At 41.0% G+C, this 17,363-nt stretch overlaps 1 protein-coding gene across 2 annotated transcripts in view; it reads right to left on the reverse strand.

Moving 5' to 3' along the window:
• The window catches only part of LOC126092471 (multidrug resistance-associated protein 1), a 362,912-nt gene that overhangs the window by 182,411 nt on the left and 163,138 nt on the right, over positions 1-17,363 (reverse strand). For both annotated transcript variants that reach the window (XM_049908084.1, XM_049908085.1), the window contains exon 3: positions 837-950. In XM_049908084.1, coding sequence (XP_049764041.1) covers positions 837-881 — 45 coding nt within the window. In that variant the 5' untranslated portion in view covers positions 882-950. The remainder of the gene's footprint in view (positions 1-836; positions 951-17,363) is intronic.

Below are 17,363 nucleotides of genomic sequence, written 5' to 3' on the forward strand. Positions count from 1 at the left end.
GGCCTGATGAGTCACATCATCTACCCTACTTGTAACTCTAATAATCACAAAGCAGCTGTGAGTTTCAAGCCCCTTCTCCACAATCGTGGACTGGTTCTATAAACCCTTCTGAACTGATTAAGGCGATCTATATTCCCATTCGTTCATCGAAGCAGGTTTCTACATGAAAAAATTTTGACGTTTCACACTTCTCCAAAATGATAAATAACTATCATACCCATTATTTAATGTTGGCTATACAACGAGGAATCACGTTCACGGTACAGGTTTCGTTTAATCAAAAACTGCTCTTAAGTTTTTGTTTCCAAAGGGATTTAACTGGCATTACAGCAGATAATACGATTATACTAACAAAAGTTGGGATAGCTACACAAGTCTAAAGCGAACATACTTCGAAGTAAAAGTAAGTGTAGAAACGCAATTAGATATTTTTTATCGGCCGAACGTATGAAAACATCCCAAACTGAACCCTGTAACTTACTGACTCTTGTTCCAATACTATAGAAGAGAAGACGTACATTATCACCAATAACACTTGACTAAAGTACCGTAAACAAACGTACCATATGCTAATATTTTCACAACTGAAACGCACAAAAAAATTACTAATTCGGGCTTACTCTTTCTCAGCAGCTTGTTACACTTCCAAACTGAACAGGCTGGACAAATATGATATGGATAGCAAGGTAACAAATTATTCATGGGAAATACATTAATGTCTAGTATTGACAAGATAACGAGGTTACGAATGATTCATGGGAAATCAATGTCCAGTATTATCAGCACTGTAAGTTCTGATAATTTGTAAGTTAAGCAAAGTAAAGATTATAACTCACCCAAAACGGCGAACCGCAGAACCGGTCTATGGATTCGTATGTCATGCTGGCCTTCTGTTGTACACTGCTATCTGTCCTTTTTCTCCTTTACCATCATCCACTCCCTGTGGTCACCTGTAAATGCATCACATATGACTTTTTACATAAGAATGTGCAATATAGCAACGTGAAAAAATCTATCCAAATAATAATAATTGTAGTAGAGGGCCTACCGTAATTCTTCAGGGGTGATTTTTTTAGTGCATCAGTGGATTGTTTACAACTTTTGTGTGTTTTAATGATTAATTCTGTCAGGACTCTTATTTATGTTAATGTTACAAATATTTTACATTTTTTCTACGAAATTATTTGAAGTAAACCTCGCATTTAAATTGCTATATTAACCCTAGGACGCCCAAGCCTTTTTTTCTAACTTTGATGCCTAAGAGGGGGGGGGGTTCGGCGAACCCACAGGTATTAAATAAGTTTACTGACGAAAAATTACAACTTTCAAAATGGTTTATGTATTTTAACTACGGCATCGGTTTATAAATGTTGTTAATTGTTATAAATATTGGATTGAGTGAATAAAAAATTGACATATTACAATACAAAATACAGATGTGTTCGTATACAATAGACTGCTCTGAGTCCTGAACTGCAAGGCAAGAGAGACGCTTCACAATTTTTTCTGAATGTGTGTTACACACATGTTTATGACACTGTCCACAATACTCCTTTGGTTTACTTAGATTATTGTACTTTTGCTTCTTTGTTTTAGCTTTTCTCACACAAATATGGCACCGACCTTTCCCTGCAGGAGGCTGACGTGCTTCTGTTGTCACTTCTTTGATTTTTTTTGTAGAATAGTCTCCATTGCTTGAACAATTTGGTTAGATAACCCTCTTGCATTGGCACTTCTTTCTTCTACCTGCAATTCACTAGTTCCGGTGCCCTCTAAACAAGCTGAGCATCTCATCAATGGTGAGGTGGACCCCTGGTTTATACAGTAGTGGAAACCTATCATTCACTTTGTTGAAACATCGAAGATTGCTGTGAACTTGTCTGCTTCCCTTCTTAGCTGGCGGGTACTTTTGTCATCAAACTTTATGATTGCAATAAGTTCCTTGAAACGTTCTCTTGCCACAATACCCTTGCAAACTGGCTGACCCATTAGGTCTGACAAAAGATCGTGTACACTGACAATTGTCCTTATTTGCCCTCATAAGTATCAGGAATTCTATAAAGGCATACAATTCTTTCTCATTAGTCAAAGTAACATTTCGCCTAACTGCCTCTTCATTTGAATGTTTTACTATAACATCCATGATGTCAGGTGTAAGAAGTAACTTCAAGGCTTCTCCAGGCGAATGGCAAACACCAGCTGGAGTTACTCCTGCCTGCTCTCTTCCTATATTAGCAACAGACCTCCGAGGAATTCTAGGCTTTGTGGTTACGTACCTTCTTCCAGACTTGGTCACAATGACATCCTGATGGTCACTGCCTGAAGCTGCACTATCTTCATCTTCTGTAACATCCACATCACTTTCCCGATCTGAATCATACTCCATAACACCCATCCTCATATTCACTTTCACTCACTGAGTCAGAATCTTAATTTTAAGATTTCATTCAGAACTCTTTCTAAAGACGAGTCACGTGTTCTTTTAGTCATTTCTAAGTCTGGGTGTGAAGAGAAGGGAACTGCACTAACTCACTGCAAGTTTAGAAGATAAATAACAGCAGACTGACAATCACTTCCTCTCAAAGTAAACCGATTGTTGTGAATATCAAGAATCTAACTTGCATTGTTGTAGAGATGAGAAATATTAAATACTACTATGGGAAATTTTCTATAGCATGGAAGCCTAAGGGGGGGTTTGTTGGACCCATAATAAGTTTATTTTTTCTTTCAAAGCAGGAATTTTCTATAAAATATATTGACACTAATGTTTCATAAAATAGTCAACAAACAATAAATCAAAGGTAATATGTAGTATGAAAGTTACTTGGGCATAAGCAGGGGACATAAAAAAATTGTGGGTTCAACGAACCCCCCCCCCCCCCCCCAGGCGTCCTAGGGTTAATTCCACTGATTTATTAAGTATATCAAAGTAGCCAGCGAAAAAAGAAGGGGGGAGTGAGGGATGGGGGGTGGGGGGTTGGGTAGAAGCCTAATCTTCACCTGATGGTAAAGAGCGGTGTAGTCTCCCTACTTCTATTTGCTTCATTCTAAAATCTGGGAGGTGTATCAAAAAGCTGATAGAGGGCGAAATATATTTAGCAAATTTAGATTATATTTGATTAAACGCAGAGGAAACTACATCGTTTACCTGTCACAAGCACTGTATGAGTTCAGACAGAATTGGAACTGCAGCGCTGAACGCAGCCTGCACTTTGAAAACAAGCGTAGCTGCTTGAAATCAGAAGCAACACGTTTCCATACCGAGTGTCACGGCTGTCAAAATGGGATGAGTGAATCATGAAAACGTACTAATAAGGTTACTGACGCAAAATGCACTTTAGAGCAGAGTGTACGCCAAATTCAACTTTCTCGCAAAAAAAAAAAAAAAAAAAAAAAAAAAAAAAAAAAAAAAAAAAAAAAAAAACTTTCACTTCTACAGAAGAAAACCAAAACTGATACTTGTAAATAACACTGGAACTTACTTATTTTTTCCACTGATATCTAAATGTGCATTTGGTAGCAGTAATTCAACCTTTGGTCAACAACTAAGCAACAAGAAATTTGGAATTTTAATAGCGGGAAACGTAGGTAAATAGTAAGACAAGTTTTCCCTGTCATCTTAGCAGCCGAGCGTTTTTATATTATCACCAAGTGGAAAATTAACTAGCCGCTTTTGCTTGAAGCTACCAAATGAGAAAATTATACTGAAAATATCTATTTCCAACAGGAAACAAATCTGCAGCTGTCTCTTAGCGTGTTTATCACAGTGATTTACATAACTAACGAACTAGCGTCTTTGATTGTGAACTACACAATAATATAACCCGCTGAATATGCAGCGGCTGGGCAGAGAAGTGGCTGAAAGCAAATTTTGAGTTATATAATAACGTTATGTGCAATAGTTTATTTTTCGTAAATATGTTAACAGTTACGTGAACAACGGCGAATAACTAGACCAAAGAGATTGTTATATTTCTTTGATCGGCAATCAAGTGTGCCGGAACAGTTATTTGTTTTCATACGCACTGCAACGTAGAAACAGCTTTAGAACCGCCTGCAAGTCACTGTAAGAACTACCTTCTGGTTCAACTTACGGTTTTTTCCAATACTGTTTCATTCGATCAGACTGTCGTTTCCGATCTTTTGACTGCCATGTTGCAGTTTTCTTTCGGATTTCCTCTAGATCTACTTCCAAAATGTTCTTGCGAAACGTCTCTGTTTAGAGTTGCGTGGTTTCCGACCTTCATCTTTTTCAGATCATTTCCGAGTTCTTGTAGCAAGAAAAATTTTTTCTGGTTGACTTGTTAGAAAATCCTCTTGCGTACCTTGTTTTCATTCATGCATGGCAATGCACGTAAAATAATCTGTGTTATCTCAGGACCACCTACAATTCAGTTCAATTCCTGTATTTTCTTGCAGCTATGCACGGTTCCGTTTTAGTGGTAGGTTATTTTTCTCGTTTTCCTTTGTTGCCGATTATTCCTATTTCTTCTTTATTAATGAAATCCATGTAATCGGCAGCTAAAGAAAATTCTGACTTTACAACTGTAACACAATGATGTCATTTACTCGAGCAGAAAGTTCTATTTTACAAATCTCTACGCGACTGGCGGTCATTTTTATCTTCTTTGCACTAAAGTTATTTACGTCTCCAATATGGTCGTTTTTTGTTCACTACGTTTCATAGTTTTTCAATTGTGGACAATTTAAATTTTTTCAACGCGCAATAAATTCCTACCATATTTTATATTTACTCTGTGTTGTCTGTATAAGACACTTTAGAGTTTGCCTTTTTCTGTAATTTTCGCTCTCTGCAGACGATGTTACAAGATTGTCAGCGAAAGCTAAAGACCGAATTTTTAAATCTCGTTTATACCGGAACTAAGGGCAGAAAATCAAGCGAATGGATGCTTCGTTGCAATTTAGAGGTAAAATTTGAACTAAATCACTAGTTACGTAACAACAACATAACCAGTAGAAAGTCCGGGCATTTACAACCTGGTTTCAGTTACTTTAGTAAATGCTTCGGATTTCGGTATCTATTGTATCTTTTATTATTCCTTATGTGCATAGCGACAACGCTGAGCACTCAAAAGTTTCATGGAAGGTAATGCCAATATGGCGAGATTAGTCTTTATCATATAAACGAAATGTCCTGGCTGACTCATGATACATAGTCCAAACTGCTAAGGACAGAAACTTCAAATCTGGAGAGAGTGTATATCTTACACTATAGGTATCTTTTTTTTTTTTCTTCTTCGAAATTTCATTTCACTCCTAAGGAGGTGAAACAGGGGATAATAGTTACTTTTTGAAAGTATGTCGCTATTAAGGCACAACATTTCTGGAAATTCAACTCCTAGGGGTTAAACAGTGGGTAAATTTTTTAAATAAATTATTGAAGAACTACTGAAGCTTTTTTAAAGCTGCATATACGAATATCGGTATTTGACTTGTCGGTTAGAAAAAAATAAATGGTATTTTTTAAATGGGGAGGAAAAAGTTCTATGAAAATATTTTTACAGCATTTTTAAACACTAAATTCTAGGTTAGATACAAAAAACGAGTTTGTGTTTTTTGAAAGTCAGTTCCTAATTGGCTGAAATCTCGGACGCAATTTTTTTATAAAAACACTCCGTTACACTAAAACATTTCTAGAGCTAAATCTATGAAAACTGACAATGTCTTGGTTAGGAATAAAGAAATGTGTGTTATGGGGTGAAAGTTTTTATGCAAATGTGACCACTATACTCAATGGCAGGAGTAACAAAAACATCCGACTCCAGCTTCCAAAATCGCTTTTTGGTTGGTATTACATTCGAAATAGACCAAAAGCTCGTGCCTTTTCGCTCAGTTTCCGCCTGACGAAAGCAAGTAATCTATTTTTCGTCTTTCTCACGGCCCCTGTTAGACCTTTTCACTGGTTCAGCAATTTCTCCCGAAGCATTTTTTGTATTTGTCTTCGACCACTCCATCTTTCACATAACTGAAAGTATCATGACAAAGGTAACTCGCGCGCAAAACAGACAAAACGAATGCTCTCTTTTTAGTGAGCGCCGAGTCTGAGGGCATGACGGTTCGCTGAACACACAACCGACTGTACAGGAGCTAGCACAATGCCAACAGAACACCACGTCCACCGAAATGTAAGAAGCGCAAGGCCCATGGATATGGAAACAGAACGACAACGCTTTCAAGTAGCCTGGCAGTAATCTTTGAATACAAGAAAATTTGGCACGAAAATCCACATTTTTAATTAGATATATCCAATTAATGGGAATTTTGGGCCTCGTAATCTAGTAGTAAAGTGCGTGTCTGGAAACAGGTTGGCACTCTGCGGTGCGCAATGGTGTAGAGCTGTAATACATGCAGGAGTCGTCATAATATCGTGGGGCTGGGCTCCCATTGCAGTAACGATAACCACTGGTTAAGATGGCAGTGGCGATGACCGTGACTATCAAGCAATCCCTGAGGAAACTCCTGTTTTGTGTATCCGGGCCTGAGAAAGTAGGAGGGGCAGGGAGTTCTGGATAAAATGAGTAACCACCTCGGAAGCTCCACTCGCGCAGATCAGACAAGTTGTTAAGGCGCTAGGTGATGATGTAGGCCTTCTGCAGGACGAAGGACAGTGGTCACGTGTTGGCGATGCGGAAAGCCTTGCACACTGCAGATGACCGACGATTCATTTGGTCTGTGGTAGACAAGGCGGCCCGAAAGCCATTTTGAAATTACGAGGCTTCCAGGCACCAACACAGTCGTCGGTTGGCCATCTTTTCGAATAATTTATACAACCCTTTCGTTAGAGGGATTGGTCGATAATTAGTCAAAATTTTTGTGTCTCTTCACGGTTTTAGAATTGGAGTAATAAATCCTCCCGCCAATGAGGTTATTTCCCCTTCCCGCTTAATGCGACTAAAAAGCCCAAAATGCGCCGTATCTTTTTTTCTAAATATCCTGGGCAACATTAAGCAGTGTTTCTTGCCACTTTTTAGCGGTTTCCCGCACCTACGTTTCACTGCAGAACACCAAAGAACATACATTTTCACGGTGCATACGGACGACAGGACCACATTAGCACGACTGGTGAGCCAGAGAAATGAGGTTTGAAAAAAGAACTACACGAGTTGATCATGTAATACGGAATATTGGCAAAGAGAAGTGGACACCATCGGTGCTCTACCGTACCTACTGACTCATCGCGCTAGAGTAATAACGAAATATGTGATAGAGCTTTCCAGTGGTGTCTGCTGTAGGTACATTACACCTCACAACAAATTGCCGAGTGGACTTTTGTTCATCCTAAGTTTAAACCTAATGTAAATAAAGCATGGAGGCATACGACAACCGCCTCACAGTCAGCGTGTTTTGTGCGTCAACGTTGACAGTTCACGCTGTAATGCCGATGAACGACTGACTCGTTTTGTGTAAGGCTGCAACACGTACTTCGGTGGCCGCATGTTTACATAACTGTCTGGTAGAACAATATTTGGAGTACACGAGCTCGTGCCTACACGTTGATAGTGTTCAAGCAGTATGTTGTCAGCTTTCCTGGAAACGCAATGTGGAGTAAATTCTGTTGGAGCAAGTGGGCGGTAGCTACGTTGGATACTGATGGAAATTACGAGCATTTTCTTGATTCATGTTCTAAGCCGCAACTCTAAATGCAAAAAGACGTAAAGGGAGTGAGATGTACTACGAAACTTCGATACGCACAGACTGCGTTTTAAAGCGGGAATTTAGTATTACTGGATTTCGTGTTGCAGGATACTTGCGTGCCTTTCAGTGCTATCGATAACGTTAGCACCATCTGGAGTCCATTTTTCCGCTTGAAAGTCACATGGCTGGAGCTTGCGCTACAACAAACGTTTATTATTTAATTACACGTTTTCTGAGCCCTGCTGATGTAAAGATGTTGATCGTCAATCAAGATTTTCGTGGATGCTATACATTTTTTAATACTTCGTCTCACTGTTACAGGTTTTTTCTTCAATGGACTACTAGATGGCACTATTGAGATGTGACACACTTAAAATTTGTCATTTGTTATTGTTAACACAATGGTAGCTCAAACTACTGCAGCCCCTCCCCCCGCCCCCCCCCCCCTCCCCGACTAGTTTGTTTACAGTTTACGGTATTTTCTCCTGACAGCTGTAACTCCCGCTTTACTCTTCTTCCTCAAGCCTGCATTCTGTTCCGATTGGTTCTAGTTATACCAAAGCACCTCGTCTGTGTGTTTACTAGACGCAACGGAAGAGCGGGCACGATGTCGCTATGTTCAGCTGTTCCCGCAGCGACGCTACCACATCACAATATATCTGCGTAACCACCTAGCAGAAACCAGACCATTTATTTCATGTTGTACGTTTTGTTGATTACGTATTAATTGTGTTTTTATTGTTATAAAGGTATTTTCACACAAAATTAACTGGGGCAGCGAACTTAATAAATGAATTATGTAGTTAATTTTAACTTCCTTTCAGAAATGTCACTGTTCGTACTAATTGACGGAAAGTCATCGAGTAAAACGGAAGTAATATCTGGTGCTCCCCAACGAAGTGTTATACGCCCTTTGCGGTTCCTGAGCCCTCAGATTGTTTGCAGAAGATGCTGTCATCTACCGTCTTATAAAGTCATCGGGTGATCAAAACAAATTGCATATCGATTTAGACAATATGGTTGGAAAAGTGGCAACTGAGTAAATAATGAAGTGTGACGTGATCCACATGAGTACTAAACAGAATCCGTTAAATTTCGGTTACAGGAGAGGACACACAAATCTAAAAGCTGTAAATTCAACTGAATACTTTGTTACAATTAAGATTATTCGTAATTGTCATACCTATCAGAGAGATAGTGTTGTGCAGAAAGCAAAACCAGAGACTGATTTATTAGCACAAAATACTGAAAATGTAACAAGTCTGCTAAAGAGACTGTTTACATTATAATTGTCTGCTCTCTTCTGGAGTATTGGTGTGCGGTGTAGGATCCACATCATCGGATCGGATCAACGAAGAACATCGAGGGGGGAAAAAAGCAAGTCGTTTTTATCATCGCGAAACGGGGGAGAGAGTGCCCTATGGATGTGATGCGCGAATGGGGGCGGCAATAACTAGAACAAAGCAGTTTTTCATTTCGCAGGACCTTCTCATGAAATTTCAATCACCAACTTCCTCAGAGCGTGAAATTGGGTTGCACATCATTGCTTCATCCATCCTACAGTCCAGACATGGCACCCTCTAACTTTTATGTCTTTGCGCCGCCTGAAGATTCTCTACGAGGAACACGCTTTGGGGAGGACGAGAGTTCAGTCACGCAGTGAAAACATGGCTACAGAACGTGATGGAGGCTACGTAAAAAAATTGGACATGGACGAGACTTGTTTATATTGTCACCAAATTCTTACTCTGAACAATAAATATGTTCTCAGAAAAAAATGTGGGGCATTACTTACTGAACGATCCTCGTAAATATCATAACCTAAAGAAAGAATCGATAGAGCACAAAAAAGCTGACAAGGACAGGATAAAAAACTGATGATCTAATCATTTGCAATGCATATGGCTCGCATAGTTCCATGAAGTTATGTTACAAACCATTCTTTCTCTCAACACAGTGGCAGGACGAGGGATAGTAATGAAATGTAATGTCATCTGAACTCCAGTGTCAGACTTTCGGAAGTTGTTCAGGGAGAATTTAAGCGTATCGGTACAAAGAATTCGTGTACTTCAGTGACCAGTTACAGAGAACATCCACATCTACATGATTCCTATAGAATTCCTAGTTAAATGCCCAGCAATGTGTTCATCGATCCACCTTCAAACAATTTCACTACCATTCCACTTTCGAAAAGAGTGTGAAAAACGAATACTTAAATCTTTCCGTGCGAGCTCTGATGATTATGATGTGATCATCACCATCACCATCACCATATGCGAACCATTCAACGAAACATCATCGATATGGACTTTCTAAGCAGAAGGCCCACTCGTGTACCCTTGATTGCATGATACAAAGCTTTATGCCTCGCCTGGGCCCGTCAACACCGACACTGGACTGTTGATGATTGGAAACATGCTGCCTGGTCGGACGAGTCGCGTTTCGAATTGTATCGATCGGATGGAAGTGTACGGGTGCGGAGACAACCTCATGAATACATGGACCCTGCATGTCAGCAGGGGAGGCTCTGTAATGGTGAGCGGCGTATGCAGCTGGAGTGATGTGTGACCCCTGATACGTCTAGGTACAACTCGGACAGGTGAGACGTACGTAAGCATCCAGCATCCATTCATGTCCATTGTGCATTCCGATGGACTTGGGCAATTCCAGCAGGACAATGCGACACCCCACACGACCAGAATTGCTCCAGGAACAATCTTCTGAGTTTAAACCCTTTCGCTGGCCACCGAACTCCCCAGACATGAACATTATTGAGCATATCTGGGATGCCTTGCAACGTGCTGTTCAGAAGAGATCTCCACCCCTTCTACTCTTATGCATTTATGGACGCCCCTGCAAGACTCATGGTGTCAATTCGCTCCAGCACTACTTCATACATCAGTCGAGTCCATGCCAAGTCGTGTTGCGACACTTCCGAGTGCTCGCGGCGGCCCTACACGATGTTAAGCGTCTTTGGCTCCTCGCTGTATTACGTTATACCCATTTCGCTTCTATTTATTTGTGAAATATCTCAAGTACTGATTTGTGATCTTATTAGTGCGTAAATGCCGTCGTCGAATTGTACTCTTTTTATGCTCCCAGGATGTCCGATTTTTGGCGCTTTACAAACACAATTCGACTTATCGCTGTTTTACGGTTTTGTTTGTCTATGTACTTCTGTACCTCGCTCAGCAGAAGTAGTACTCTCTTAAGTAGTTGGTAATGTCAGCTGATGTTTTTGGATTCGGCAGTTAGGTGCTAGATGCATATTATAAAATACGTCTGAGAACCGTGAGCCGCACGAATACTTTATTCGGGCCTCCGTTTGACGTCCACTGAACTACAGACTTAACTCGCAACGTCGTTCAGAACTGGATGACATTTCTATATTAATTCTCTCGTCTTGTATGTGTGCATCGATGCTGTTTCCTCTTTTCCTGTTGCAAGCGCGAATGTTACGTGGTAAAATTGCAGTTAAACGTCGATCTCTCTAATTTTTACAATCACGGTACTTTCAGGAGATATACGTAAGGGAAAAGAATATACTGTTTGACTTAGGTGAAGACAGACTAAAACCTGAAATTAAACTTATGTCTGCGTTGTTACCTATCAGAAGGTCTGAAATCGATTGAAAAATTTCGTGATACACAAGATTAAAATGCAATGTATTTAAATAAACATTAATAGAACAAGTGTTTAAAACAGACTAAGAAGCATAAAATAATTTCTCCTAGCCCACACACATTCGTAACCCGTTACAGACAGTCCTGAAAACATGTGCTTATTTCGAACGAAAAAGGTTGGGCGCGTGGAAAGGTAACTGACACGCGAAGAGTTCACCTTAATCACTAAAAATTTTATTGCACTGAAGTTATATGAGCTGTTGTGATTTTTCTGAACGACAGCTACTCTCTGCACTCTGTACTATTACGCATTGCACGCGTCACAAGTTTAATTTTAAATTTTACGAGAATTGCCGTAGATATTAAGAATTCACAAGCACAAACTACCAGAACAGTTTTAAATAAACTAATATTTTATACTTTCATCTATTGCTTTCGTAAATTTACTTTCGCTCCGTAATCTTTCCCACTAGTTCTGACCTCTAGAATTTCTTGACTAATACTACGCACGTCTTTAGTTTTAATTCAGATTTCGACCACTATACGTGAAGCATGAAGGGGTAATCTATCATTTCGCTACGCTCTGCGACAGGTTTTTTAGCGGAATACGCTATTTCTAAACGTGTAACGTCTGTAGAGAAGGTGAAGCCTGCTGCAGTTACTAGCTCCCAACTACAAGCCGGAGCCTTAGCTCGCGATACGCAGTGAAAGAATCTGGCCTCTCTCCAAACGAAATAAACTCATCCTGGAGTTTGTTGGCGTATTCCAGGACCCTGCGCGCTGACCGCCACTTCTGCTTATTCACCAGCGTGCAGCATGGCCACCCGAAGGTAAATTTAGAAACGTCTTATGGATCGCGGATACCAGCCACCAGCCTCCAGCCGGCACGGAAACTGATAGTCACGGCAATTGTTTCCGAAGTCTTGTCATCTCCACTTCATCATACTCATACTCGCCGACCTCGCTTGCTATGGCGTACATGTCGGCCGCCATTACAGTTAATGGCACAAACTTGACTGCAGAACGAATAGGCTGCACTTCTTTGAAAACAAAACCTGGGCATTAGCCTAAAATGCTGATATTTGTTTCCGCTCCTCTAGCTCGATAGCTCTACCGAGTTTCAATTATGATTTCAAGTTTTTTAAATGCTAAATGTAATAAGAATAACTGACCCAGTATAGCGCAACTTGAATTATCATCACGAACAGTGAACTGACACGAGCTATTATCAACAGTTTAAGGGGGGGTAGGACGTCAAACGGGCCGACTTGGAACAGGAGAGGCATCTCAGGACATTTTAATTTCCAGTGTCTATACTTTTACAAGTAAATTCATAAAACTGTCAGCATGACCAGGAAGGATTCAGAACAGCAGTGGAAGATCTAAAACATAAAGAAGTAATTTTTTTACGTGTGAAATTTCATCATTTTTTCACTTACTAATGGCTGCATTTGTTGCTATAGGTACACTTTTCTTCATAAGTTAGAGAGATTCTTCGATGAATTTTGCACAGCATACATACCATACTTACAGGTGTATGAAACTCTTAGAATTTATTTAATTTATGAAAAAACGAATGAACTGTTATATTTTAAACTCAATGTTTTGAAAAAACACAAATCTTGTATTTAATTACCTCAATTTTTACCACAGTTTTTAATAGATTTGGAAAATTCTAGCGTTTCGTACACCTTTAAGTATGGTTTGTATACTGTGCAAAATTCATCGAAGAATCTCTCTTATGAAGAAAAGTGTACCTATAGCAACAAATACTGCTATTAGTAGGTGAAAAAATGATGAAATTTCACATCTAAAAAATCATTTAGTTACTTGTTCGAACTTCCACTACTATGAGTGTGAATTCTGAATCCTTCCTGGTCATGCTGACAAAGTTTTATGAATTTATATGTAAAAGTATAGAGAGTGGAAATTGAAATGTCCTGTGGTGCCTCTCGAGCTCCAAGTCGGCCCGTTTGACGTCCTACCCCCCTTAACTGACCGACAATTACAGAGTCGTATTTCAATTTTATTTTTCATTGCACTACACATTAAGCATTCTTCACGTTCCGTCCGCGCATGTGGAAGAGTCCTTGCTCAAATACGTGTGCGCGATACGCACTGATCCGCAACGTAGTCTTAGGTTCTTTGATTATTGCTTCTTGAAACTTTGTAAGCAAGATTTCGCGGGTAGCTGAAATACCTTCAAGCCTGTGACAGCTCATGTTTTTCCAGATGTCTCCAGTGAGTCAAACTTGTGACCCTTCTTGCTGTCTTCCCTTGTTTTCAATATCCCCTGTTAGTCGTATCTCTATGGGTCCAACACTCTTTAGCACTATTCTAGGAAGGTCCGTGTTAAGTGTTTTGTCAGCCATCTCCACTGTAGACACTGGATTTTCCCAGTATTCTTCCAATGATCTGTCCCAGTATTCTTCCAATGATCTGAAGTCTAAACCCTGCTTTACCTACACCAGAGCCGATATGATTAATAAGTTGCGGGACGTGAAATGGAATATACCAACGTATTTGTAGGACCTGATTCCAGCTGTGACTAACTGGTAATTTAATCAAAAGATAATGCACGCCCCAGTCACATGTATGTGTCCTCGACCTGTGTTCGATTTCAACGTGCATAACCACTGACAGATGCAGGTGGCAGCACTAGCAGTCGAGGGTACATAAAGCGTGTCACGAGGGCGCGGAAAACGTGCAGCTGTCGTCATCGTCGTAATGCAGAAGCGGAGCGACTTATCCGATGTCCGAAAGGGCACTACCATTGGCTTTCGGGCCAAAGACGGCACCATTTGCGAAACGGTTAACTCTGTAAACACTTGCATGCCCCCGAGGTTCACGTATGCCGTGCATGACAAAATAGGGCTATCTAAAAGCGGTTCCGAGGCAACTCTGTCGCTCCAGGGGCCACAGATGACAGGGATGAACGATGGCTGCTAAGATGTGTACGGGCGAATGGACGTGCAACTACCAACTGACCCCGCCCACATGAACCAACGGACTACCAAGTGTCTCCTTAACGACCATTCAGTCAGCATTCCTGTATGGCCTTCGCAGCAGGCGCCTGGTTCATGCACCCCTACTGATACAGGCTCCCAGGTAGATGCCATTTTCCTTGACTTCCGGAAGGCGTTCGATACAATTCCGCACTGTCGCCTGATAAAGTAAGAGCCTACGGAATATCAGACCAGCTGTGTGGCTGGATTGAATAGTTTTTAGCAAACAGAACACAGCATGTTGTTCTCAATGGTGAGACGTCTACAGACAAAGTAACCTCTGGCGTGCCACAGGGGAGTGTTATGAGACCATTGCTTTTCACAATATATATAAATGGCCTAGTAGATAGTGTCGGAAGTTCCATGCGGCTTTTCGCGTATGATGCTGTAGTATACAGAGAAGTTGCAGCATTAGAAAATTGCAGCGAAATGCAGGAAGATCTGCAGCGGATAGGCACTTGGTGCAGGGAGTGGCAACTGACCCTTAACATAGACAAATGTAATGTATTGCGAATACAGAGAAAGAAGGATCCCTTATTGTATGATTATATGATAGCGGAACAAACACTGGTAGCAGTTACTTCTGTAAAATATCTGGGAGTATGCGTGCGGAACGATTTGAAGTGGAATGATCATAAAAAATTAACAGTTGGTAAGGCGGGTGCCAGGTTGAGATTCCTAGGGAGAGTCCTTGAAAAATTTAGTCCATCAACAAAGGAGGTGGCTTACAAAACACTCGTTCGACCTGTACTTGAGGACTGCTCATCAGTGTGGGATCCGTAACAGGCCGGGTTGACAGAGGAGATAGAGAAGATCCAAAGAAGAGCGGCGCGTTTCGTCACAGGGTTATTTGGTAACCGTGATAGCGTTACGGAGATGTTTAGCAAACTCAAGTGGCAGACTCTGCAAGAGAGGCACTCTGTATCGCGGTGTAGCTTGCTGTCCAGGTTTCGAGAGGGTGCGTTTTTGGATGAGGTATCGAATATATTGCTTCCCCCTACTTATACCTCCCGAGGAGATCACGAATGTAAAATTAGAGAGATTAGAGCGCGCACGGAGGCTTTCCGGCAGTCGTTCTTCCCGCGAACCATACGCGACTGGAACAGGAAAGGGAGGTAATGACAGTGGCACGTAAAGTGCCCTCCGCCACACACCGTTGGTTGGCTTGCGGAGTATAGATGTAGATTGCTGTTCATCAGCGGCGAAGGCGTCCGAGGAGTGAGTGTTATAGCCTGGGGAATGTTTTCATGGTATCCCGTGGGTGATACCGTCATTCGGGAAAGCACAACGGATAAAGATAAGTATGCATTTATCCTTGGGGACGATGTCCGCCCCGATATGCAGTTTGTTTTCCCTCAGCACGATGGCATCCACCATCAAGACAGAGCAACGTGTCACACAGCTCCCAGCGTACTTGCGTGATTCGGAGAGCACCAGGATGAGTTTATCCTACTCCCCTGACCGCCAAACTAGCCGGATTTGAACCTAACTGACAATATGTGGGACCACCTCGGTCGGACGGTTCGCGCCATGGATCCTCAACCGAGAAACCTTGCGCAGCTGGCCAAGGTAATGGCGTCGGCATGGCTCCTCATCGGTGCCGCTACCTTGCAGAGCATCACTGATTCTCTTCCTGTGCGTTTCGCAGCGGTGCGTGCTCCGGGAGGTTTGTTATTCAGGCTTTTGACTGGTGGTCACAATATGACTGGACAGTTTATTAACTGTTGTCTGCAAGGTTATATATTAATAACAGGAACAGCAAAGGTGCGAATACTTTCTCGAGACACACCATAAGTTACTTTTATATCTATCGACGCCGTTCCATTCGATGTAAGATGCTGCGTCCTTTCCACAAAGATATCCTCAATTCCGCCTTAATTTCACTCGATACCGCATACGCTACTAAGTGAAGGTGCACTAGTGAGAAATGCGTTCCAGAAATAAAAAAATACTGTACCCGACTGCCTTCATCCATGGCATTCATGTCATTTGAGGGAAGTACGAGTTGGGTTTTTGCGAGATGTATGTTTTGGGAACCCATGCTCGTCGGCGTGGAGGAGGGAATTCCGTTCGACATTCCTCTTTCTTTTTTTATTCTTTTTTACTCTCATTTACACATATTTTGAGTCCTCCCATGTTGTGCTTAACCTCTGGGTGGATGCCTGTCATGCAGCGGTTTCAGACTGCTAACATTTCCGTTAGGTTTGAGTTGCAGGTTTCGCGCATCAGTTACTTCCAAATACGTTCGTTGAAAGTAAGTAGAAATTTAGCGTCAGATGAGCACTTAAGACGATAGCAGGACAATGAAACGAGTTTGGGTAGAATCGTCCACAGCTACATAACTATGTAACAATTTCTAAAGGTAGGTGTTATCTTTTATAGACGTATTTCATATTAAATTTGCAGTAAGTACAATCGGATTTTTATTGATCTGGTATATAACATCAATCTTAAGTAAAGTGATTACTTATACAATCTTCTATATGTACTGTAATTTACCAAAACAGATAAACGGATTAGCGACAGCGAATCCGAAGTAAAGGATGGAAAAGTATTCAGAGCCTGAGGTGTGAATGAGCTCGTTGGGACATATCTTATAATGAAGAATCTGATTCAAATGAACTTCAACTAATGAAAGTTATCATGATACTGAAACTGAACAATCTGCAGATGAATATAATTCCTGTTATCATAGGAAGAGCATAAAACAAAACTTTCTAAGTCTCTTCCTAACAGACACGTGAAAACAATGTCAGAGAATGTAACAGCTCATTTCTCTGACCCCAAAAGGAAGCATCAGCAATGGTTTCTGAATAAGTTACTTCATCTTTTCTTAGAAAGCAGTGTTCACAAAATTATAGTTAACTGCACACATTTATTTAAGAGATCTGGCACGCACAATTTGAGACAGAGATGCTAGACCCATATCTTGAGTCTGAAACAAGGCAACTTTTCGGGATACTCTAACAGGAACCGTAATAAGTCCTACAAGAAACACTAGCATGCTGTGGGCTAACTACCTTAGAATCCTGTAACCTAAATAAGAGCGAAAAAAAAAGGTTTAGATTTCTTCTAAGAT

This window comes from Schistocerca cancellata, chromosome 7 (genome assembly GCF_023864275.1).
Source record: "Schistocerca cancellata isolate TAMUIC-IGC-003103 chromosome 7, iqSchCanc2.1, whole genome shotgun sequence".
Taxonomy (NCBI): Eukaryota; Metazoa; Arthropoda; class Insecta; order Orthoptera; family Acrididae; genus Schistocerca; species Schistocerca cancellata.